A 26,065-nucleotide genomic window follows, 5' to 3' on the forward strand; every position below is an offset into this window, starting at 1 on the left:
GACAGGCCAGTTTAGCTAATTCCATCTTTTCACCCGTCCCATCTCCGTCGTTGTCCTCCATAGCAAAGCACGAAAACCCTAATCAGGATTATAAAAAAAAGACCAAAATCTACCTGCAAAATCCAATTACTCTCTCTCTCTCTCTATCTCTCCCTTGATATACCAACCTTTGAATGATAAGTTGGCTTGGATTCCACAATGGGAGCGAGCCGTAAGCTTCAGGGAGAGATCGATCGGGTTCTCAAGAAGGTCCAAGAAGGCGTTGATGTTTTCGACGGTATCTGGAACAAGGTCGTCTCCTTCGATACTCATTGTTTTGTCTACGCCTTGTTTGCATTTACAGAGGAAATCAGAATTTGAATTTAAATTTGAAATTTGGTGGCAACTTTGTTTAATAATTAATGCTGTTCATTCTTTTTCCATTTTCAGGTTTATGATACGGACAATGCGAATCAGAAAGAGAAGTTCGAGGCGGACTTGAAGAAGGAGATCAAGAAGCTCCAGAGGTACAGGGACCAAATCAAGACCTGGATTCAGTCCAGCGAGATCAAGGACAAGAAGGTCAGTATCTGTTTGCTTGCAATTAATTCGAAACACGGCGCGGGTTTTTGCATTTCGAAGAGACAAAGCGTTGTATATATTGCTATTTTTGTTGTAAATTTACTTTCTTCTAATAATTTGTTCACATGTATAGCCCAAAACACCCCAGGATTAGTTGGGACGCGGACACCCCGGACACCCTGTGCCAATAATAATAATAATAAAAGTTTAGCCCAAAAGTTGTAATCTTGTCTCTGTTATTTGAAATGGATCTTTTTTAGTGGTGATTTGGTGTATTTGGAAGGAGAGACGTTAGAGTTGTTGATGGCATGCATGGAAAATTGTTTTCCTATCGTAGAATTGGCATATTGTTCTTATGATTTTGGGTATTGGTTGCCAATGGGTTCAAAGGTTCTTCATTTATATCTGTGGCTATAGTCCTTTTTCCAGAGTGCTTGGATGGGTTTCCACTTGCCTAGGTGTTCCTAGTGTAGTAATTATATTTTTGACGAGGTGTATGTATTAAGATTAAAAATGGTGTTACCCTAGCATACAGGAATATGAAAGAGATCTACCTAACTAGCAAAAGGAAAAGTGCTAAAAGTTATTGAAAAGTATAACTATAAAAGTAGCATTATTTTGGGCTACAATCCATTGAAAGAGGGTATTAAGAAAGAAAGACTTGAGCTCCAGCACTGATTTCTCACAATCCTCTAACTATGAATTTTTTTTTTTGAAAGACACCACAATAAGCATGATAAGGTCACCCTCCACAGAAATGCTCACTGATGGCTACTGAAAAGCAGTTTCCAACATGTTAAGAGATCCACAACATGATAAGGCATAAACCAATCCATCCCAAAGAGGCCAAATTCCATATTCCACAGAAGGCTGGTAGTTGATTTTCACAGAGCACTTAGTGAATTGTTGGGGAAGGGGGCCGGGTAAAATTAAGCTTGCATTTTTTTATGCCGTATGGTAATGGAGGGGCCATGAATCTTTGTAACATGGGGGAAATTTGAGTAGAAATAATGTGATTTTTACTTCCCATAATCAACTTTGACCAAAATTGTTTTGTTTTTTGTTCCGTCTCGGTATCTTTTTTTGTTGGAATTATTTTGAAATTTTATTCTTTAATTATTTTTGTCTCTATGGTAAACTATGATAAATTGATTTTCTTGATTTGAAGATGACAATTAATTCTTTTCTCTTGGCAAATGTTGACGTAGGTTAGTGCCTCTTATGAGCAGGCTCTGGTGGATGCTCGTAAACTTATTGAGCGTGAAATGGAAAGATTTAAGATCTGTGAAAAGGAGACTAAGACAAAAGCATTCTCTAAAGAAGGACTGGGCCAGCAACCAAAAACTGTAAGCATTATCTTTCTTGATGCTTGCTTCATGGCCGAATATTGTATTAAATGGGAGAAGTGCTGATTGTAAAACATTAGGCAGCCATCTAGCTTGAAAACGTTTTTGTGGTTGGTGTGATGCCAGCTATATCTTTTTTATGAATAAAAAAAAACATATCCGCATCTTGTGGTTAGTTAGCGCGATGTTAGATATGTAAGCTGCAATTACCTGTATCTCGTGGCATGACAAAAAATTCACCTTTGACTGTTATCATTGCTTACATTTTATAAAATATATGACAGTTACCCTCGTTTCCTAGAGGATGACACATCACATGTGCATCTTTTCCCGCGTCCTCCTTTCCTCTCTTTGATAGTTGACCCATTACTTGCTTTCCACTGAAATAATCTTGGTTAGTTAAATGATTGATGAGGCGGCACTGTTCAAACAAGTTAATGATGCTTTTGGTTAGTGCTGTGTTGATCATTCCAACTATTGGCAGCATGCCCTATCTGATAATTTAGAATTTTCTCATGTATGTGCCAATGTTGGTGAAAGTGCTGGGTGCACTTAAGCACATTGTCTAGAGCCTAGGCGCGAAGTGCAAGTATGTGTTTGATTGAAGTATAGCACACGTATTTAAAATTGTTGTATAATAACAAAAAATCCATAAAAGAAAATAAAATGGTTTAAAAAGCAAAGATGGTTATATGTCTAGCCTATTAACTCAATTTATTAGTGTTATGCAACATGAAAATCAAGTAATCAACTTTTTACATAACATTTACTCATTAAATACTATATAATTCTCTTGTACTTTACTAAATATACAATCTGTAATATTTGATAGCCACAATCAAATTAATGTACGTGGTTCAATCAAGATATACCAAAAAAATCTCTAAAATTGTAGGTATTGACTTCTACATAAACGAGCCAATATTAATCCATCTGGAATCTTGTTTATGTCCCGTATACTGACTCTTGCCTATTCTTATGATCAATAAAATTTTGTTTGCCAAAAAAAAAACTATCAATCCTTTTGGAAAACCAAGTTGGATTTTTTTTAAGGTAAACAAAAATTTTATTGATGAACAATAAGTAGGCCTAGCCTAAGTACACATGACGTATACAAAAAACAAACTTTGACTATTATATTGGGTTCTGAGCATACACATCACAAATGACAACATGCGGCCTTAGTGCCTTACATTTTGAGCTTAAGCGCACTTTAACTAACACTGGTATGTGGGGGTTAGTTTTGCTCCTCATTAAGCATCTTTGTAGATTTTTTGGAAGAAAAGTAGAAGTGGTTGCATGCATGGATTTTCTTTGGGATATGGGTTTGGTACATAGCATATTACTTAAGGCCCGTTTTGGTAAACTAGTAGTTTTATTGTTTCTTGCCTATCTGGTGATGATACTTCCATAGAATTCCAAAGATTCTTTGGATGTCAAAGTGAAGTAGCTTGATGTATTTGACCCATGTCATCTCTACTTGGGGTTATTATATCATGCCATATTCAATTAATGCAATTATTGGTGCCTATGGGAGAAATTCCAAAGATTCTCTATGTTTTCTTGTTTGTTTCTTTCTTTTTCAGCAATTACTTAATGGTTTCCTGCATAAAAAGCATCTTGTACTTTACTTGAAGTGAATGAATAGATAGAAACCATTAAAGGCAAATTTATGTATCTTTATAATATGAGAAAATTAATTGCAGAACACTTTAATTATCATTCTTCTTTTTTCTTTGGTGAAAGGACCCAAAGGAGAAGGCTAAATCAGAGACAAGGGATTGGTTGAACAACGTGGTATGAATAAGCTTTTTACCTTATTTCCAATTTTTTTTTCTTTCCTAACGGGTTCAACTTGGTACAATGGTATGATTTGAGATTCATCTTCTTTGGTTCGTCTCATCACACATTTAAATGACTTGTCTATTCGCTATCTTGCATGTGTATGAATAATGTGTGTATCAGTGTCTTGTTTTTTTTTTTTAATCGTTAAACGAAATTTTATTAATCATAAGAATATGCGTTAAACGAAATTTTATTAATCATAAGAATATGCATAAGCCCAAGTATATGGGACATATACAAGAGCATCGCCTGAGTGTGCTAGTTTAGTGATACAAGAAATTCATGAAAACTCATTCCATCGAAATCAATTACAACCAACCAATGACAAAGTATTGAAAAACAAGTTTCGAAGCTCTTCCATTGATTGCGCTCGATCTTCGAAGCTTCTGTCGTTTCTTTCCCTCCAAATGCACCACCATAGACATATTGGAACCATTTTCCATATTGCTTCAATATGAGAGTTACCCTGAAGATCTCTCCAAGAAGCTAGGAGATCGATCATGCTTCTCGACATCACCCAAGTTAGTGCTACCCGAGTGAAGAAATCATTCCATACGGCCGTGGCAATCTCACAATGAAGTAATAAATGATCAATAGACTCCCCACTCTTTTTGCACATGTAACACCACTCCATGACAATAAATCGATGTTTCTTTAAATTATCAAGTGTGAGTATCTTTCCCAAAGAAGTTGTCCATACAAAAAAGAGTGCCTTTAAGGGTGGCTTTTGTCTTCCAAATACTTTACTCTTATAGGGGAATGGGTTTGTTGTATGTTTGCTCATGACTTGATAGAAGGAGCGGACGATGAACTTCCCTTTCTTGGAGTGATGCCAGAAAATCTTGTCATCAACTTCCCTTCTCATGGGAGTCGAGTATATGAGATTATAACTTAGATGTTGTCGACTTCCCAATCATGTGCATCTATAATGAAAGTTACTTTACATTGAGGAGCACCATTTGATGTAATCAAAAGGTCCGCAATCGAGGCTTATTTCATTCTTACTATGTCATAGATTTTTGGATAAGCTTCCTTGAGTGCCCTATCACCACATTATGGTGTCGTTTGAATAGTGAGTTGAGATGAGATGAGTTGAGATGAGAGTTGAATAAAATATTGTTAGAATAATATTTTTTAATATTATTATTGTTTTGGGAATTGAAAAAGTTGAGTTATTTATTATATTTTGTATGAGAATTTGAAAAAGTTGTAATGATGAGATGAGATGAAACACTTTCATTATCGAAACGGGGCCTATATGTTGTGCCAAAATTTGATTTTGAATCTGTCACCCAACTCAAAGCGGGGTTTTTCTGTATGTATCCCATCTTCTTCTTATGTGATTCCAAAGCCCCACCCCATATGACCCACTTACCTCATTTGAACACCAACCTCCCCATACTTCACTGTACTTTGATTCTGTGACATTTCTCCACAAGGTCCCCGTAATGTCTTGGTTTATTATTGGCTTTTAGTCATTTTGTTCCCATTTTTGGTCCTTAGTAAGTCAGCCTTTTCAAGGGAACAGAGCATGAACGCATTTCATGATAGATGAAGTTCAGATTTTCCCAGTTCAGTTTTGTATTTTTTTTGTAGGTAGAAGTAAAGTTTTAGTGATATAAGAGGGATTGCCCAAGTACACAGGTAGTATACAACGAACATGCCTGAGTACATCTAAGCACTAGTGAGAGATACAAGCAAATCATGAAGATTGTCCGTATTACAAATAATGGCCGAAGCCCAAGAGAGTAAGGTATTGTAAAAAAAAAGCACTTCAGCTCATCTAACAAACGCTTCATGTCTTCAAAGCACCTCTTGTTTCTCTCCAGCCACAAGCACAACATAATGTAATGAATGATCATTCTTCACACAACGGCGATGTGGGCATTTCCCCTAATTCTTGTCCAGCAGCTTAGAATATTCCTAAGGCCCTGTTTGAATACAAGAAATGTTTAATTTAATCTCATATCATCTCATCATTACAACTTTTCTAAATTTTCACACAAAATATAATAATTAATTCTATATTAAATAATTCAACTTTTTTTTTTATAAGTAAAAATATTATATATATCAATAGGAGTAACCAAGTACATTGGATGTATACAAGAAAACACCTAGCCCCAAATGACCCAAAAAGCCCATGAAAATTAGAAATCTATCCAAAATACAACAAGCCCAAATTGGAATAGAACACACCTCCCCAACCCCCCACCCCCGTAAGACTAATACTCCACCTGAAACTCTCTCTACAAGGACGTCTTCGTAATACTCTCCCTTTCGTCTTTTCTCGACTTGAGCTACCTCCCTTAGTGTCGTAGTTGATTGCCCAAGAAAGACGTTTTAAATTTTAACTCCTTGCTTCTCTTAAAATTTGATTTGGTTTCAAGCGAGTGGCCCGCCTCTATCGCAGTGAGTAGTGTTTTAAATTGGTCTTCACATCCTCCGTGTGAAAGCCCACAATGTGCTGAATCTTGTTAATCTTATGCAGAACCCAATCTGATGGTGAACCCCCAATGTTGTTTGTCGGAGGAAGAGAAACCAGGGAAACAACGTTATCCCCATACATAGTTCCCAACTGCTCTCTCGACCCTAGACATTCCTCCTCAACGACTATATTATTATTGTCCATTGTTGCTGTCACCATTAGAGGTTCCTTCACATCTGGCATAGGTGTCATCGTTCCATTGACAAGAACATTACTTGTAGGTTTTCCATCCTCAACGACCCTTTTTGTGCCATTTTGTCAGACCTTACTACTCCATCAGGAGGCATAGAATAGGTAGGGGGAACACTACCTTCTATTATCCCATTTTCATCTTCTGAAAGAAGCTCGTCTGCTTCTTCCAAAGTACTCAAAACCCTGAAAGGACCCCCATCTTCAACTGAAAGTGAACCCTGGAAAAAGGTACCAACCTCAATTGTAACTGGTGACAGAGGGCAGTCAGACGGAAACCGGAGTGAACGTGATGTCGGTGTCCGACGACCCTATATGTGACGACGTCGAAGTGCCCTTTGCCAGCCCACTTGAGGCCTTCAAACCCGTAGGATCTACCCACTGCCTCTCTCGTCCGTTTTCAACGCACCACCCAAACCCATGACCAGGTCCAACCCCTTATTCACATTAATCATAAGATCTCTCACATACTCCATAACTCCTGTCAATTGAGCTTTAACAGTCCACAAGACCCCCTCCACTTCTCCCACACTCAAACACTCGACCGAGGCAGCCATTCCACCGTGCACCACATGGTGCTTACCCTCCACTTCTCCCAATTTCACCCGACAGCCTTTGTTTCCTACAAGTGTCTTACCTTACCCTTTCCTTTTGCTGCGGAGCTATTCTCGATTGGACTACTCGCCTGTGACCTCAACATCAAGGCATATGAGGCACCTTTGACCAAGGAAGGCCTTCCCACTGTCTTTCCATCAACGAACTCCCCTTTGTTTGCATGCTTTAGAACAGCGGCTTTGGACCCAGTGACGCTTTGATTGGAATTCAGAAAACCTTTCCATCCGATGCCATTTGCGCCTTCAGAGATCACCAACAAACCTTTTCTCCTCCCATTCCGGAATTCTGAAAGTTGTTGGAAACTGCCCCTTGTGTTAATATGATGTTGAATGATGAGAACTCCATTACCCATCCTTAACTCCTTGAAGAATCCATCATGATCGATGAGTTCTAAACAATCCTCTATCCCCTTACCAACCCATGAAGCTGTCGTCCCACATAGGCATAAGAATTTAGTTATCCTTTTACTAAGTTCAGAGATGTGAAAGTTATTTCCTCCCTCTTTCGTAAAAACGAAAGTTTTTTTATTCCACCTTCAACCACCTCTCACCTTCCATCTAAGACGAATCTGTGTCGCGTGTCATCATCCTCTAGTCCCAAATCACAACATCATCTCCCAAAACATCAAGCTTCCTCTCACTTCATCATCTCCGACATCATCTCCCAAAACATGCAGATTTGATGTAGGTTTGCATCGGCGAAATCAAAGGAGTGGTTTCCTGAGAAAATCCGATCAACAGAGGGAGGATCGACGTCAGAGTGCCCTTAGAGGAGTCGCCTGAGCCCGACGGTATTGTCTGTTGTGGTGGAGGCACATATTCGACGGACGACGGTCCAAGAGATCTCCTTGGCGATTTTGAATCTTGTCGCCGGAGGGATGACCGACGTTGGAGTGCCCTCAGGGGAGTCGTCAGAGCCCGCCTGTCTTGTTTGTATTGGGGAGGCTCAGGTACGATGGTCTACGACACCTACAAGAAATCTCCTCAACGTCTCTGAGAAATGCAGAGGCGCTGGAGTCTGTCAGCCTTGTCTATGGCGGTGGTGGGGTGTCTTAGGTGAAGGGTGACGTTGGTCAGTGCCTTAGGTGAAGGGTGACGGCGAGGTTAGCCTTGCATTTCATTTTCTTTTAAAGTATAAATGATTAATATATAATAATTCAACTTTTTCAAATCTCAAAACAATAATAATATTCTAATAATATTTTATTCAACTTTCATTTCAATTCACTATTTAAACCACACCTAACTCTTCCAGGCATAATCCATGCCACCCTAGTCCGATTAAAGATCTCGTTCCATAAACTCCAGGCCACCTCACAATGTAACAAAAGATGTTTTACTGGTTCCCTATCACTCTTGCACATAAAACACCAATTTGAAATGATGAGATCACATTTTCTCATATTACCTAGGGTGATAATCCACCCAAGAGATGCAATCCATACAAAGAAAGCAATCTTGCGAGGTACCTTGCACTTCCAGATAGCCTTCCAAGGAAAGCTATGATTGTTAGAAAATCCCAAGAGAGCCTTATAAAGGAGCGCACCAAGAATTTTTTATTTCCACTCGGATTCCACAACATCCTATCCTCCATCTTATTTCCAATTGACATTGCATATAATGAGTCAAGGAAATCAGCAAACATATACAACTCCCAATCTTGAGCCGCTTTCGAAAAACTCACATTCCAATGGACAATGCCATTAGATAGTACCAATAAATCAGCTAAAGCAGCCTGTTTGTCACAAGAAATTTGGTAGAGCATAGGAAACACTTGCTTAAGAGCCCTTTCAACACACGAAACATCGTGCAAAAAATAAACACTAATACCTCTTTTAAAAACGCGAATCTGAAAAACTGGGAGAATCTTCCCCATCCTGCTCTTGTGTTATTCTACAATCCCACGCCATGTGTCTCCCTAACTTCATTAGAGCACACCCCAAAGACTTCTCTCCATAAGCCCTCTCCTTCCCTATGATATCTCTACAACCATTTCTCCAAAAGTGCTTTGTTGAAAACTCTTACATTACGCACTCCAAACCCACCATATGGTATTGGTGAGCAAACTTTATCCCAACCCGCAAGATGAAACTTAGTTTCCTCCCCAATGCCTCCCCTAAAAAAGTTACGAAAAGTTTTCTCAATACGAGAGGCCACACTTGCAGGTAACAGAAATAAAGATAGAAAATAAGTAGTGAGGTTAGATAAAGTGCAGTTAATCTGTCACCATTGGGCAAATATATCCGTTTCCACCCAGCGAATCTTCTTTCGATTTTTTCTAACACACCATCCCAATAGATTTTGTCTTGAAAGCAGCCCCCAATGGAAGACAGAGGTATTTCAAGGGCAGTGAAGCAGCCTTACAACCCAAGATATTTGCCAAGCCTTGAATATTGGTCACACCACCTACAGGAACCATCTCAGACTTCAAGAGATTTACCTTTAAGCCTGAAACCGCTTCAAAGCAAAGTAATACAACCCTCAAGTATCGCTTCGAGAGATTTTGTCTTGAACCTCCTCTGCTTCAAAAGGTCTCTCCAACTAAGCGGTTTCCTTATGGAACTTGATTGTCTTCTATGTTAGAAAGTAAGGGTAAAACGGAAGCCATAGAATATTGCACTGTTTTAAGTTTGTTGACATGCATTTTGGGACATTGCAAAAAGGAATCCAGAGGTATGCTAAATTGGAAAAAGGTAATTTAAACTTGGGCATACTGCAAGTGGTATGCAACTGAATGGTTTCCTCCATGTCTTGTAGTGTTCGCAAAGCCAAAGAAGTCATTAAATAAGTTGGCTGAAACCTGCACCTGGTGGAATCTATTGACTTTTTAATACTTTACACATTTGTGCTTCTTTCTCTTTATCCATGTTGCTTGTATATATTGGTCTTTGGACATGCTTAAAAATTTCTGAATGTCATCATCTGGCAAATATATTTGTGATGTGTTCTTTTCTTATGTAGGTTGGGGAGTTGGAGTCTCAGATAGATAACTTTGAAGCTGAGATTGAGGGGCTATCTGTTAAGAAGGGCAAGACTAGACCCCCAAGACTGGTAGGACAATCACGTCTATAAATTATTTCATTTGATTGGCACCGGGTGTCCGAGAACAATCACGTCTATAATTGTCTTTTTCGTTTTTTGTTTTGAGCCTCAGCAGTCATTAAATCTTTTTATTTTGTTTGGAAGACACATTTAGAGACCTCTATTGCCCGGCACAAGGCTCATATAATGAAGTTGGAACTGATCTTGAGGCTGCTGGATAATGATGAACTGAGTCCCGAGCAGGTTAATGACGTTAGAGACTTTTTGGAAGACTATGTGGACCGCAATCAGGTCTGTGTGCTTATTCTTCAATTTTGTTCTTTTCTTATTGTTCTTGTAAGCTTTGCTATTTTGTGAAAGATACATTGTTAACAGTATCTACCTGTAGTATCTTTTACATTTTATTTCTTTCTTCTCGATTCCATTCCATCAGAAACTACCATTGATAAGCCATCTGTTGAGATCACCTTTATCAGATTTATGAACTTTTCAATATATTTTTATCTTTTTGGTAGGAGGATTTTGATGAATTTAGTGATGTTGATGACCTTTACAACACACTACCATTAGACAAGGTGGAGTCTCTTGAAGATTTGGTTACGATTGGTCCTCCCAGTCTTGTGAAGGTAATTCTTTCTGCAATGCGGTGTGTATTTTCTGATATCTATATTTGTTGAAGTTTGAAACATGATTGGTGATTTTACAAACAATTTAGGTGAGATTTCTTTCCAACTGTGGCGGGTTTATATGTTGAATTAGAGAAGCAGACATCTTTTAGAGTCAGCATCTTGACTAAGCCAATGAGTACTAGTTCAAATGGCTCTCTAGGAACAAGGTGGAGAGTTAGTTCGTTGATTCAAAACTCACTCGATGTGTCAATAACTTTTCAAAAGAAAATTTTATTGTCTAAGTAATAGAGCTGTCCTGCGTCATATGTTCATAGGCTTTAGTAGATGCCAAGTAGAGTAGATTTTTCTTGATTGCTAAAACTGTGAAGTGCAAGATTAGGATAAGTATTTGGGTGATTTGTGGGCAAATTGATTTGAAAGTGTTGATTCTATTCTTTTTTTTTTGGATGTCGGGGAACCTCTCCAAGTCAGGGCCCTTCGGACCCACCCTTGTAGAGTAAACCCCGGTCCCGTGCACCGCACCCTCTGAAGTTTCCTTACACAAAACTGGTTAAATCGCTGGCTTTTCGCCAGGGGGTGTGGCCCCTAGAGATTGTTTGCACCCAAGCCCAGGGTCTTTACCACTTGAGCCAACTCCTAGGGGTTAAAAGTGGTTGATTCTATTCTATTAAGCTTTTTCTGTCAAGGACTTTTTTTTATTAACTAAAAAAAGAATTCTTTGCATGCTCTATTGTTAGTATTTTGTTGAAGCTCTTTCTGAGTATCCAACCATTTTTTCTTTTCTATTTTCCTTTTACAAAATATCTTTCAATTTGGTAGTGTTGCTACCTTTAGGACATGAGAGTTAAGACTTTGAAGGCGTATGGTTGAGGATTTCATCCATACTGATGTGCTATTAGGTTGCCTGACCCTTGTAAAACTAATTTTATTACGTTCCAGCAGGGGGCACCTGTTCTTAGCTTGAAGACGTCTTTGGTGGCATCAGCATCTCAAATTCCTGTAAGTGATTTTAAGGTTTTGGACAAAGATATACTTATAAAAAAACCAGTTTTGGGCAAAGATACCAGTCTTGAACCATATAACTGAATGTGTGGAGCGTTTAAGCTCTAAACTGTGAAAGCTATTAATAATGATATTGAAGGACTGGCTTTGGACTATCATTTAATTTAATTTTAATTCCATTCTGATGTGGAGGGTATTTTTTCATTTTACATATTTTTCTGTTATAGACGTGGTGCTTTATCACCATGTTGTATATTGGTCTGCACAGGCTGGATCAGTAACTGGTAGCAAATGGTATAATAAAATTAATTAGATGATATGCATATTTGTAATTTAGCATTCCTGCAGGCAGCCTTGATGATGGGTCTTTTGGCATCTCAAGGATAGCAGTCTCGGGGGTAAAACCTGCTTTCTCCTCTTCTTGTATAAGACTTTAGCTTACAGGGTTTGGTCAATAGCAAGACGTGAGGCACTTTTTGTTGTAGGTTGCTTTAATTTCTACTTGGACCACTACACTTGAGCTTCTAGTTTCTCATGTGTGGCACATTAAAGTCGTATTTTTTTTTTGTGAACAATTTATAAATTTTATATCATGCAGGGAGCTTTTCTTTCTGTTCCTTTCCTTTGGATGTATGACAAAATGTGGGTTAAATGGTGTAGGGTTAAGCGCATTTAGTGGATAAATCCTCACTCCCTTTCCACTGCAATGTTAAGAAGTTTTTTGATTGGAAATATAACTACCTTTTTGTTGTCGTGTATAATTCTCTCTACTTCATCGATATAGTTCTATTTTCAGAAGAGGAGATTTGTTTTGTTTTATTTTATGGCTTTTGATGTCACCCTTCTTCCCTTGTGCGAGATTCTCTTTGTCCTGAAATAAGGGTGATGTGTTGCTTTCCAGGTCACTGTTGCTTCTAATCAACAGCAGAGCACTGTTCAGGAACAAGTTGAAGATACAGTTTCCCAGGATAGTAATTCCGATACTGTTCCCAGAACTCCACCTCCCAAAAATAGTGTAATTGGTTTGTCTGCTGCCACACCAGTCGGGAGTCTTGCAACCTCGAATGTTTCTGCTCACAATTTGTCTGGGGTCTCCGGTTCTTCAACTAGCCTTCCAGGTTCAGGTTCTGTGCGAGCTGTCCCAGAGAACATTGGTCCTGTTCATTTTTCCTCTCCTTTGAGTCTGTCTAGTTCTGCAAAGGAAGAAGATAGTGTTCCTGGCCGTAGATTGTCTCCATCACTTTCTGATACTGGACTCGTAAGGGGAATTGGTAGAGGTGGCCTCTCCAGCCAACCATCAGCTAGCATCTCTCTTAGTTCTAGCAATGTAGTTCCTAGCAATGGAACTATTGGTGCAGTCCCTTCAACCTCTGAAATGGCAAAGAGAAACGTATTAGGAGCTGATGACAGACTTGGTAGTGGTATGGTCCAGCCTCTGGTTTCCCCTCTAAGTAACAGAATGATTTTACCTCAGGTTGCCAAAGCAAATGATGGAACTGCTGCAATAGATTCTAGTAATGTTGTTGAGCCTACAACTTTGGCTGGCAGAGTTTTTTCCCCTCCTATTGTCCCCAGTATGCAGTGGAGGCCTGGAAGTACTTTTCAGAATCAGAATGAAGCGGTATGTCACTGTACCTTTTACATGCTTTTCTTGGTGGCTCTGCCGCCGGGGCTCCTTATGTATGATTGCTTGCTGAAATTTATCTCCAGAGTTCACTTTCTTGTTTTTGGTTGGCTGGAAATGAGGACGCAGGAACACAATCAATGACCTAAAAGTTTAGGGGTTCTTGATTAACACTGCTGAGAGAAAAGGAAATTATTACCCTAACATAAAGTCTAAGGATGTAACACCCATTTCCTCCAAGGTTACAAATGGTAGTAATATTTAAAAGATTTTTATACGGGCCAGCTAGAAAAGATTCCATAAACCAAAAACACTTCAAATTTTTATCGAGCAAACCTGATTGGGCCCTTTGGGTTGATATGTAACAAAAAAATTTATTGAATAGATGGTCGGTCATAGTAGCACTTATTGAAAAATTTTCCAAGTTTTGTGATTTTTCACAAAATTTCATGAAAAACATAAAAATCTCTTAAAAGCCATAAAGTTCTAAGATCCAGTCTCATCGCCACGAGCTACACCTGGTTCTGCAACTTTGTTGGCATAATTTTCTTCACATGGGACGGTTAACTTAATGTTTGAGAATTCTATAAATAGTAATGAAATGATTTGTGAATAGTAGTAAAATGGTTTGAGTTAAGTTGTTTTATTGGATTTTGGAAAATGAGAGAGAAAAAATTGAATAAAAATATTATAAAATTAAAATATTGTTAGAACATAATTTTTCAATATTATTTTGTTTTGAAATTTGAAAAAGTAATTATTTTTTGTGTTCTGTTTGGAAGTTTAGGAAAGTTGTAATGATTAGGTGAAAAATTTGAAGATTTGAAATTGAAAAGTGATGTTTGGGAAGGAAATTATGAAAAAAATTTAGATAAGATGAGGTCATCTCACTTCCCAAACAAGCCTTTACTCATGAACTTGCTTTCTTGTCTTGTGTTATCATATCGTCTTTCATTGGTGCATAACATAGCATGAAGCTTAGTAACCCCAAGTGGTGGTGTAGTGGTCCTGGGGTGAGTCATATAAATCGGGCGCCCTGGTTCGAAACTGTGCATTCACACTCTTGGGGCCATTTGACTAGAGGATTTTTCCCTTGAATTATCCAATGTGCATTTGTGGGAAACTTCTTGCCGAGTGCTTGTGCGCCCATGAGATTATCTGGACTTTGTTCTTGGATACCCAATGCTAAAACAAAAATAGTGAGGCATAGTAGGCATGATCATCCCATACTTACAATTCCTTTGCGTACAAGGTTCTCATAAAAAAAGGCACATGTAACATGGGCTACCTAGGAACAAGCCATAATAGTTTATGATCAAAACATGTACATAGCATATTACTTAGAAAAAGATGATCAATTTGTTTTGCAAAAGAGAGTCGTCATAAAAAAAGAGTGTTATCATGGTTTCTCATATGAGGAAATGATAAGGGTGAGATCATGGTTACTTACCTCTTTGAGTGCGCCAACTTCACCTATAAAATCACATGCATTACCACGTCAATTTTCTTATTAAGCCTGGTTGTCTAACTAAGGAATAGAATTTCATGTAATGGACTACCCATGACACTTGAAAAATTTCTCTCCATAGAGAGCTCAACTCACCTCAAAATCCAAACGCAACCTAAGTCTACTCCTAGCACTCTTGCTCGGTGTCTATGCCTTCACCATTTGGGACATCAAGGCCTTGTTTGGATAGTGAGATGAACTGAGATAAGAAGGTTTAAGATGAAAGTTGAATAAAATATTATTAGAATATTATTTTTTAATATTATTATTATTTTAGAATTTGAAAAAGTTGAATTGTTTATTATATTTTGTGTGAGAATTTAGGAAAGTTGTAATGATGAGATGAAACCATTTCTATATCCAAACGGTGCCTAAATCATAAAAACAAACAAACAAATGATTCGAAGACCTAATAGCACATCATTTTGTAAACTTAACTTAACATTAGACTTAACTTTGAAAACTTTAATGCATAGTCATGTTATATGCTATATGTAACATGGATGAATGAATGATGGAGTCTTTGTGTTTCATATGATTCATGCATGACTTATTCATCTTGTCTTTCACTTATATAATGGCCATCATAACATATGTGCATTGGTTCAATTGTCGTTGACTGCGTAAATCATAGCATAACATATGGTGTATCACGCTTAGGTCTGTGACACTGCACATCATAGCATAACATATGGTGAAGCACATTTAGGTCCGTGTCACCGCATACATCATATAGCATATGGTGGAGCACGTTTAGGTCCGTGTTACCGGATACATCATAGCATAGCACATGGTGGACTGCGCTTAGGTACGGGCTTGCACATCCACCCATAACATAAGGCCAATCTTTAAAGCTTACTTATCGTTCACATGACTTCTTACTTATCTTATCATAATGCCTGTGAACATGTTGACTTCATGACTGTCATGGCGTGTCATACTCGTATGCATGGCATAGCATTATAATTTATGCATGGCATATTAATATGAACATTTCATAACATAACATAACATAACGTAAGCATTACATAACATACGTTTGATTTTCATGACATAACATCCATTCTAACAAACAATCCAAATCATCATAGCATACATAATTTCATTCATAAGCATATTGTCGTAATTCATCAGAGGGTTCATAAAGAGGGGCTAACCTTGAAGTGGCTACATAGCATAGGTAGACATGAAGGCTATGATCATGCTACTTACATCATATCACTACTTCCTGAATCTTACTTCGTAGCCTATCATCTATGCTAAATATTAAGCGTCACTAAATTTTCTTGGAAAATGTGTTGTAATATCAACTTAATTAAATATGTATTATGGAAATTAATTTAGTAATTATTATGTTAGGTACTTAATCAATGAATACTAATATTATATAATTATTTGAATACTAATATCATATCTTAACTTTCAAATTATAATTTAATAGGGAATATATTTTATTTAAATTTATAAATAACAGTGGAAATATTCAGTTCATAAAATAGACTTATTCATGCTTAACTTAAAATTCTTGTAATTTTTTTTTTTATTGGCACCGAGTGTCTGAGAACAGCGTCCAAACTAATCCCGGGGGTGCACAGACCCTCAACAAGGAGGTTCACTTAAGTGCACCTCGGATAATTCAAAGGGAAAATTGTCTAGTCTGATGGCCCCTAGAGATTGTTTGCACCCAAAGGAATTTGAACCGACCTAGGGAGCATACACCCAAGCCCAAGGCCTTTACCACTTGAGCTTGTAGGAGTTAACTATTACTATAATCTAATCATAATTCAATAAATGAGGTATTTTTTTGAGGTTGAATCTCTTTACCGGGCATAATATTATGAAGGTACGTGACATTCTTGACCTAGGGGAAGGGGTGTTACCGTAATTGTTTTTGCATTCATTTTTTATGGAAGGCTAATTGGGGTTGTCCTCAATGAGCTTGGTGAATATCTGTAATTCTGAAATAGATCTTAGCCATTTATATGATCATTATGTATCGATCTCTGATTTACAGATAATACTTTCTTCCTATGTTTAACCAGGAGAGGCATGTCTGATTGCCAGTTCTGTCTTAGTAGAACTTTTCATCACGATAGACATACATTTTTAGTGCCAGTTCATTATTCATTCTTTGTGGCTGAAGAAAAAGGTCTTCATGCCTGTTGATTTTCACAAAAGAATTTTAGTTTCTAGCATGCGCTTAGTTAGTAGTAGGTGAATTTTATGTCTGTTTTTGGTATACTCTGTTGCCTTAATGTATTATGTTCAGTTGAATTCAGAATAGGATTTACTAAATTCTAGTTCATAGTTCAGTGTTGCACGCTTATTGTTTAATTGGAACTAAGCTACCTTCCTTTCAGGGACAATTTCGGGGGAGAACTGAGATTGCTCCTGATCAGAGGGAGAAATTTTTGCAACGGCTGCAACAAGTACAGCAACAAGGTCCCAGTACCCTTCTTAGTATGCCGCCCCTTGCTGGAGCAAGTCATAAGCAGTTTTCTGCAAACCCACTCTTGCAGCAGGTTCTCTTTCTTGTTTGATTTTTTCAATAATATTGCTTTTATTTGTTTTCTTTTCTGAATCAATTTCAACTGCTTGTGGGAAAATCTTGCTTTGAGAAAAGAGTATTAGTGTGTATATAAATAACCATTGAAATGGTTAGACATACAATTGTGTGTTTTGATTTTTAATAAACTACATACATATATTACTTGATTTTATGTATTATTGATATACAATTTACTTATAAAAAAATATGTTTTTTGATCGGTAAAAAAAAAACATATTTTTTTATAAGTAAATTGTATATCAATAATATACAAACAAGCTAACTTGTTCAGCCGATCTCTATGAGAGCTTGTTCCTGAACATTATTTGAGTCAAGCAAGTTTGCATAATTTGATAATTGAGCCTACTTTCTTGTCTGCAAACGGCCTATGTAATAATTCAATTGAGCCTAGTTTGAGCTTAATGGAGTCTAGTTCAAGATACCTGCCGAATAGTCTTGTTCATTAACACCCACATCTTGAGATATCCAAAGAATTACCTTAAGGGGAAGGGCACCTTTTCCTCTCTCCTAATTGGTCGATTGGGGAAAGAATAGTGGAACTTGACATTATTGGATCAGGCATGAAGTTTAGAGTGTTGGTATATTCGACATCTGTCTTGATCAACTATAAAGTATATATAAAAACAATAATTCTTTTTAAACCTTGCTTTCACAATTTCAACCTCTTGGCCTCATCTCTTTTGCCACTCCTTACAACTCAAGCCTCTATCTTTCTCTAACCACCTCTCTGTCTTATTGCCTCTCCTTAAAACTCAACGTTTCTCTTCCTCCCTACAATATCGGCCATTGGAGGATCTCAGGGCATCGCAATTATGAATTATATTTCTACTCAAACCAAATGTGACTATTATTATATTCCTATATTTGGTTTATAAATTATCTTGTACATGAAATAATTGATTGTGCTTATTGAAAAAAGCACAAACAAAATGGGATCTTGGAGCTTTGAGCGACGCCCACCCTGCTTCAAAAATATCTAGACGCATAAGTCAAACATTCACAATGGGTACATAAAGGCATAAAGATAATTTGAAGGAATCAGAAACTATTCGGGACCTTTTCATGTATAAGTTTCACTAAACATGGTGTTTTCTGTTATGCCGGAAATGGTTGATTGGTAAACCATCAGTGCGCACTACTGTGGAGAATGATTCTGTCTTGTGTATTGTGGTGCATTTGGAGGGAAAGAAATGAGCGTAGCTTTGAGGATTGCGAAAAGTTAGTGATGGAGTTCAAGTTTCTTACTCTTTATCTAACATGGAACTTTCCCTTACTTATCTAAAAAATATGGAACTTTCCCTGCCCCTAAGATGTTGATACCCATCTTCTTTGAGGGAATCCACATTCCCATATGAGTAAGGTTGATATTAACATTTAAAGGTGGATTACTGTCTTTTATGGTATTCAGATAAAAATGGCAACTCCTTCCTTCATATCCGGGTGGATCAAAGGAAAAAAAATAGTGGGTAAACCATCTTTATCGAATTAATTTTGTATAAATATGGTCTTTCTGTGTATGGTGATTGATATTGTTTCTTCTCTCTATATAATCTTCTTTTCACTCCATTTATCCCATGATACTCCCTATTCTTTTTTATAGTAGTATGAGAATTTGTTGAATTTAAATGTTCTTTGTGCTGTATTTTTTTATATTTTTGGCATGATTAGTATAATGTTTGACACCGCATCATTTGCCCAGCTTAATTCTCAAAGCACATCTGTCTCTTCTCAAGCTGGTCTGGGACTTGGAGTCCAGACACCGGGTCTCAATAATGTTACATCTGCTGCCTTACAGCAGCAGCCAAATTCCATCCTTCAACAGTCTAATCAACAACCATTGATGTCAGGTGGTCCAAAAGATGCTGGTAACCTTCATTTTCCTCATCTTTCATTTTAATTGTTATGGTGGCGTGGGGTAGGGGGTTGGGTGGATGGATTAGTGTTAATTACCACCCCGTGAATTATAGTTAGAATCTGGAAAGTTTGACATGTGCTCAATTAATTTTCCCAAAGGTGATAGTCTTAGGTTGTAAACAGACCTGTTACATGCTGATTATTTTTAGTAATTTCTTAATCTCAATAGGAGCTGAATATGCTACCCAAGTTCTCAAGCAATAGCAAAATAAAGAAGGTGGTCAAATGTCTCAACACTAGTTTTATACACAGAATATGAAAGACTTGAGGGTTGTTTGGGAAACATATCCCATCTCATCTCCTCTCAAAATTTCCTTCTCAAACATCACTCAAACACAAATACTTCTAAATTTCAAATCTTCAACTTACCTAATCATTACAACTTTTCCAAACTTCCAAACAAAACATAAAAAACAATTCAACTTTTTCAAGTCCCAAAACAAAAATAATATTAAAAAATTATATTCTAACAATATTTTAACTTTATAATGTTTTTATTCAGTTTTTTCTCTCATTTCCCAAAACCCAATAAAATATCTTAATTCAAACAATTTCACTACTATTCACAAACCACCTCACTAGTATTCACAGATATATTCTAAGTGTCCAAATGAGCCCTAAGATTATGTCCTTTGTTTAGAGTGTGATGTGCTGTGCATTAAAGATGACGACTTTCACAACTCATCAAGGTGCGAACTTCAAGACAATGGCTTCAAACTTCAATAGCATTCTCAAGTTTCAAAGATGATAAGTGAGTTTACATAAATGGCCATAGGAGGTTTGAACGGAGAAAACATAACCCAAGGTTATTCATAGGAGACCTGCTACAGCCAAAACGCTCCTTACCAAAAGAGAGTTGCATTTACAAAAGCTCACTTTTGTAATTTTTTTAGAGGAAAATATAAAATATCAATTCAAGACTCAGAAAATGATGTCAGCAAATATTCTCAAGTATCAATTGATATCGAAGATCATTTACGTACCATGGTGCCACATGTTGTCATATGCAATATATATGCTTTGAACCCAATACAATAGTCCAAGTTGGCTTTCTAGATGAATTTATTTCTTGTGTCAACCTCGTTCAACTAAGTGATTTCATGTCAATTTGTTTTGCTTCTTCTACTTAGTTGGGATGCCTTCTCTTGTACACACCATATGTTCTTGGGTTGCACCCGTCAGCGCTTTTAATAAAACCAATTTACTTATTAGAAAAAATCCGTTTAAGTGCAAATAGATCTGGTTGACTGGGAACTTAGGTTTCAAAAAACTTTTGACTTTCTATGTCCAAAACCTATCTTACCTATGACTACGAATGGAGAAATGTTTTAGCCATGAAGAGATCTCACAAAAGTAAATATACAAATTGACATGCCTTTGTACATTTCAGTGCACCAGGATTGCTCACCTGGTTTTTACTTGTAAAAAAATATATGAATGGTATAAAGACTTCAACATTGTAAAGCACTGCAGGGTATTGCAGCAAGACTATAATTATCACCACTATCCAATAACACTAGATTAGATTAATGCTCGTTCATATATGATGCAGATGTTGGTCATGCAAAAGTTGAGGAGCAGCAGCAGCAGCAGAATTTACCTGATGATTCAACTATTGACAGTACCACTGGTTCTGGGCTTGGAAAGAATCTCATGAGTGAGGATGATTTGAAAGCCGATACTCCTGTATGTTGAAACATATCTAAGTTTTGTGTATGATGCTTCAATATTTTGTTTAACATTGTTTCCATGTATTTTCTGTGTATTTTCTGATTGTCTATCTTCTTTTATGGTAAAATTAATCTACAGAAGAAAATCGTGATGGTTTTTTGGTTGGCTGGTTATTGCATTAGTTGGGGAAAGGCCTTACAGAGTTGCTTGTTATATGTCACCAGTGGTTTGAGGGATTAGTGGTTGGCAAACCGTTAGTATATATGGATGCATGCAATATGTGTATTGCATAAAAGAACGGTTCTTGGTTTGAAGTCGTCCGTTGGTCAATTGCTGGAGAGATGTCTTGGTTGGTCTAGTTACAGACATAATTTTGTTTTCCAGCCAGATGATGCCGACTGAAAGGCAATACTAACCCCAAGGGGTGGCATAGTGGTCCTGGGGTGAGCCGTATATTGTCCTTGGTTCGAAGCTCCACATTCACTCCTAGGGTCATTGGGGGAAATTTTCCTTTGAATTCTTGGGGTGCATTTGCTGAAAACTCCTTGCCAAAGGTTGTGCAGCCCTCGGATTAGTCGGGACTTAATCCCAGACACCCAATGCCAATAAAAAAACAGTACTAGCAAGCGGGGAAAAAAAAAAAAAAAAAGGAATCGGTTGAGTGAGAAGCAATGGGGATCATGGGTATAGATTCTATGTTGGGAGCTGACCTAGTTAAATATCTCTCCTCCTTGTCAAAAAAAAAAAAATATCTTTCCTCCTGAGAACATTTTGCAAGTGTCAGTGACTGCATCAAACACTAAAGGGGTGGATTTTGGGGAGGCCTTGGCTTGAATATTGGTTAACATAGATGCAAAAATATAGGGTACAAAGTATGCATGTTTTGAGAGTTACAAATGTATATGGCATTTATCTTGGGACATTGACTTTTCTTACAATTAAAAAAATATTATTATTATTTTTTAGTAAGTAAGAATTTTATTATATGTATACGAATGGATGTTCAAGGAGTGACTTATTTTAATTGTTGTTGGATAAGAATTATCTTGGCTATAATGGTGTTACTGTTCCATCACTGGAGTACAAGTGGCCAATTTGTATGAGTCACAGTTAACTAACATGGTATCTTTATTATCATTTAACTGGTAAGGTATCTTTATTACCATCACGTTTTCTTTTTACTTAATAAAAAAACTAGCATGGCATCTTTGGTACTTGAGATAACTGATCCTAAACTTTTTTTGCCTGTTTCATTGGGAATATCCAGGCCAGATGTGCTGGTGTCAATGTTCCTTTGTTTCTGCCATTGCTCTACTCTTGAATTTTAAATCCCTGTATGCTGCAGCCAGGTGCATCTGACTCTTTGACTGAGCCTGTTCTAGTCCCTAGAGATATTGATCTCTCTCCTGGGCAACCTTTACAATCAAATCAACCTTCTGGGAGCCTTGGTGTTATTGGCCGAAGAAGTGTTTCTGACCTTGGTGCTATTGGTGACAACCTCAGCGGATCAACTCTGAATTCTGGGGGAATGCATGATCAGTCATACAATTTGAAGATGCTTGAGGCTGCATATTTTAAACTCCCTCAACCCAAGGATTCTGAACGTGCAAGAAGTTATACTCCGGTATGAATGTTTAATCTTCATCTGTTCGCATCTTGTTGACTATAACTTGATTGTGATTTTGAAACTTCCATCTTTTTGCCTTATAAAGAGGCATCCAGCAATTACTCCTCCTAGCTATCCTCAAGTACAGGCGCCTATTGTTAATAATCCTGCCTTCTGGGAAAGACTCGGTCTGGAGGTTAATGGCACTGATACCCTGTTCTTTGCATTTTACTATCAGCAGGTATATAGCTTACTGTACGTTTTCATTTTCATGCAATGTACTTCCTGTGATGCAACAAACCTAAGCTCTGGTCTTAAGTCAATAATTGTCTGCAGAACACTTATCAACAATATTTGGCTGCAAAAGAGTTGAAGAAGCAATCATGGAGATACCACAGAAAATACAACACATGGTTTCAAAGGCACGAGGAGCCAAAAGTCGCCACAGATGAATTTGAACAGGGGACATATGTATACTTTGATTTTCATATTGCCAATGATGACCTGCAGCATGGATGGTATGTAAACTTTGATTTTTTTCCCCGAAGGAAATGTTTTGTTTGCAATATCTCTCGTTGATTTATGTCTAAGTTAAGTTGTAACCATTCTTTTAGAGATACACTGTATTTGTGGATATATATATTTATATATATATATATATGTAGGCAGTTTTTGTAGTGCTCTATGTGTCAAACTTTGCACATTTTGTGTAAAACATAGACTGCTTACCCAAGGTTCACTGAACTGTGGAATATTTTAGAAGTGGAGACTTTTCTTTCTTTTTATTTGGTAGTATGAGTCGCTTTCTTTTCCCCATGCACAGTCCGCTGGGGGGGGGGGGGGGGGGGCTAGTAATTCTGTACTAAGAATTTATCGGACTGCAAAAGCAATACCCTCTTTCATACTCGTAGATATCCCTTTTTCAAGTACAGTTGCGTGATTTTAAAATGGAATCCTGCTCCAGTGTTTCTTACGTGAAGACTATATCGTTGAGAGAGGAGAGAAGAAAAGAAGGGAGGGAGTCTCCAGTGTTTCTTACGTGAAGACTATATTGTTGAGAGAAAAGAGAGAAGAAAAGAAGGGAGGGGGTTCTAGGCTTAAGTCACTTTTCTAAGCTTTTAGTTAAGCTGAATGTCTGCCATGCATCATAATTCATTATGAGTAGAAGCAATGGAGCCTGATTGTGGCATCTTATGGTTCCCAAATAATGTTTCTGAGAGCAGCAATGTAAGCAGGCACCCTCATTTCTTCTATGCAATTCCTTCAAATAAAATCTTATTTTACCTATTAAAAAAAAAAAAATTCTTCCATGCAATTTTATTTTTTAAAGAGGGTCTCTACGAGTAAGGACAGTTCCTGTTATGACAGTTTGATGGTGTAGAAAAAATAGAATAGCACGGAAGGAGAGGGCGGGGATTAAATTCAAGGTGTAGTCCCTAGACGAATGAATGATGGCGGTGGTTCTATTTTTACATTGCTTGATTGTATGGCGTTAGGGCTGCCTTATTCTTATGGTTCACTTCTTTCGATTCCTTTAGCCTTCCCTGATGTGTCATCCTGTTTCACTTTCTTTTCATCTTTTTTTCTCCCCCAACTTTTTTCTTGATGTGCTTGCAATTTCCATAATGTGTCTTGAAATGGATGTTGTGATTCAGGTGTCAGAGGATCAAGACAGAATTCACTTTTGAGTACAACTATCTTGAAGATGAACTTGTTGCATAGAGGATCTGAAGAATGTAAAAAATGTCATTATGACTTCCAGGTCAGTATAATGCGAGCCATGTTTCAGAAGTTTTTAAATGATTATTTCAATTGGTTATGGTGATATCTTATTTTGTACCTGTGAACTGAATCTTGCTCATAAACCATCACCACATCAGGATCATTTTTATTTTGTGTTGATTCAGCAAGAACTTTATGCACCCCGAATCACTATGTGCAAAATTTTACTTGTATCACAAGATCTAGAAGCAATCATGATAGTTACCTTTATTATTATAGCCAATAATAATGATATGGGCACGGACAAACACATCACCGCTTGCCTGACAGTGTTTTGTTCAATTGTGGCAATGTCTTGCGAAGTTGGACTGATGAGAATTGACACTCTGCTTGATGGCAATGGAATATTTCTTTTACATGATATACTAAAATTTTCAGCCGATGCCTGTTTTGTCCATGCGTACAGTTGGGTGAATATTCTCGCATCTGTTTTCTTTCTGCTTTAACTATGAAGTGTCAACTTTCTCTCTCAAAATTTAATCTCGCATTTCAAATCTCCTCTGCTCTGTTTTTATCATACATTTGGTGGTCACATGGGTCACATGTTCAAGTTGAACAGGAGGCGTGAAATTTTTTATCAAATGATTTTGGCCTTCTGTTCTTGCAGGTATGATCGAAAGCGGGTTAGGAACTGTCAAGTGCAAAGTTATTATAAATCATGCTCTGGTTCTTGATGGGGTACAGGTTACTAGGCTCCATGTTTTACGTATTTAGGTTCAGCCTGATAATTAAGGGGAGATTTTTAATAACTAAACATGTTCATGAATTGATTTTTGTTTCGATATTTGGATATTTCAATGAACTCAATTGCATCAGAGTAGAACTTTTTTAGTTCGAAGTTCGTTTAGACCGTTGCGAGATACATGAAAGGTTGAAAAAACCTCCTGTGCTTTTCATTTTTTTTCTTTTCTTTTTTGTTCTTTTTGAAAAGGAGCATGGATTTCCTCTTGATTGCACGGATGTCTAAACCGTTAAAAAAATAATCGAAGGATGAGAAGAAATAGACACTGAGTTGCACAAGTAGCATTTTCATTTCCACAGAATAATTTGGGCTTGAAATTGGGACTTATCGCATTTTGTTAAGGATGCGGCATCCACGTTGGTGATGATGGCCTTGCTGCAGACGGTGGAGGAGATCATCTACTTCAATGTCGCCCGGCTAAGTCGATCTTTTTTTTTTTGTCTTCTCTGAAGATTTATTATGTAATCAGATCTTCACCTGCCCCTTGACGGATGTGTAGAAGGGTATCATCCATCCAGTACCTTATGGACGAATGAATTTTAAGAGTGAACAAGTTTATAGTCGGCCCTATTCCTTATCTGGGGATTGTTTAGCCGCTTGTATGAGAGTGTACAGAGGAGGGGATGGGGAGACAGTATATAAGAAGAGAGTCAAAGGTCATGAACGATGCAACCTGTGTTATCGTTATCAAAACAAGAGACATGGGACTTTTCTGCAGTACTTGTTCCATGCCGGTGTTGGAATGGGACAATGAAACATACTGAGCATTTCCATTACACAGAAATGGCAAAGCCAAACCTCTGAAAGGCCTCGTTTGTTTTCAGAAAATTTTTCAATTCATTTCATTTTATTTAATTATTATAATTTTTTTAAATTTTTATATAAAATAAAATAAACAATTCAACTTTACAAAATCTTTAAATAAAAATAATAT

The 26,065-nt window shown here is 37.3% G+C and overlaps 1 protein-coding gene across 4 annotated transcripts; it reads left to right on the forward strand.

The window, feature by feature from the left end:
• LOC109000409 (general negative regulator of transcription subunit 3) lies at positions 1-25,269 on the forward strand. Of its 4 annotated transcripts, none has more exons than XM_018977271.2 (17): positions 1-291; positions 430-561; positions 1,770-1,907; positions 3,654-3,704; positions 10,005-10,094; positions 10,230-10,376; positions 10,601-10,711; positions 11,654-11,713; positions 12,618-13,337; positions 17,208-17,369; positions 19,116-19,281; positions 20,883-21,016; positions 22,347-22,625; positions 22,714-22,848; positions 22,944-23,125; positions 24,263-24,369; positions 24,997-25,269. In XM_018977271.2, exons 1-16 carry the CDS (start codon positions 199-201, stop codon positions 24,327-24,329), a joined length of 2,667 nt encoding a protein of 888 aa, XP_018832816.1. In that variant the 5' UTR covers positions 1-198; the 3' UTR covers positions 24,330-24,369; positions 24,997-25,269. The 4 variants fall into 4 exon arrangements, with proteins under 4 accessions (XP_018832816.1, XP_018832818.1, XP_018832820.1 ...); XM_018977273.2 differs by having other exon boundaries at positions 11,657-11,713; XM_018977275.2 differs by having other exon boundaries at positions 1,791-1,907.
• The last annotated feature ends 796 nt before the right edge of the window (positions 25,270-26,065 follow it).

The sequence above is a fragment of the Juglans regia genome, chromosome 3 (assembly GCF_001411555.2).
Source record: "Juglans regia cultivar Chandler chromosome 3, Walnut 2.0, whole genome shotgun sequence".
NCBI lineage: Eukaryota > Viridiplantae > Streptophyta > Magnoliopsida > Fagales > Juglandaceae > Juglans > Juglans regia.

What these genes read in the sequence shown, in the direction of transcription:
- LOC109000409 (XM_018977271.2), top strand. Translation starts at nt 199, where the DNA reads ATGGGAGCGAGCCGTAAGCTTCAGGGAGAGATCGATCGGGTTCTCAAG. An exon ending in TGGGCCAGCAACCAAAAACT is followed by an intron (nt 1,908 to 3,653) that starts GTAAGCATTATC and finishes CTTTGGTGAAAG; the next exon opens with GACCCAAAGGAGAAGGCTAA. An exon ending in TTGCATTTTACTATCAGCAG is followed by an intron (nt 22,849 to 22,943) that starts GTATATAGCTTA and finishes AATTGTCTGCAG; the next exon opens with AACACTTATCAACAATATTT.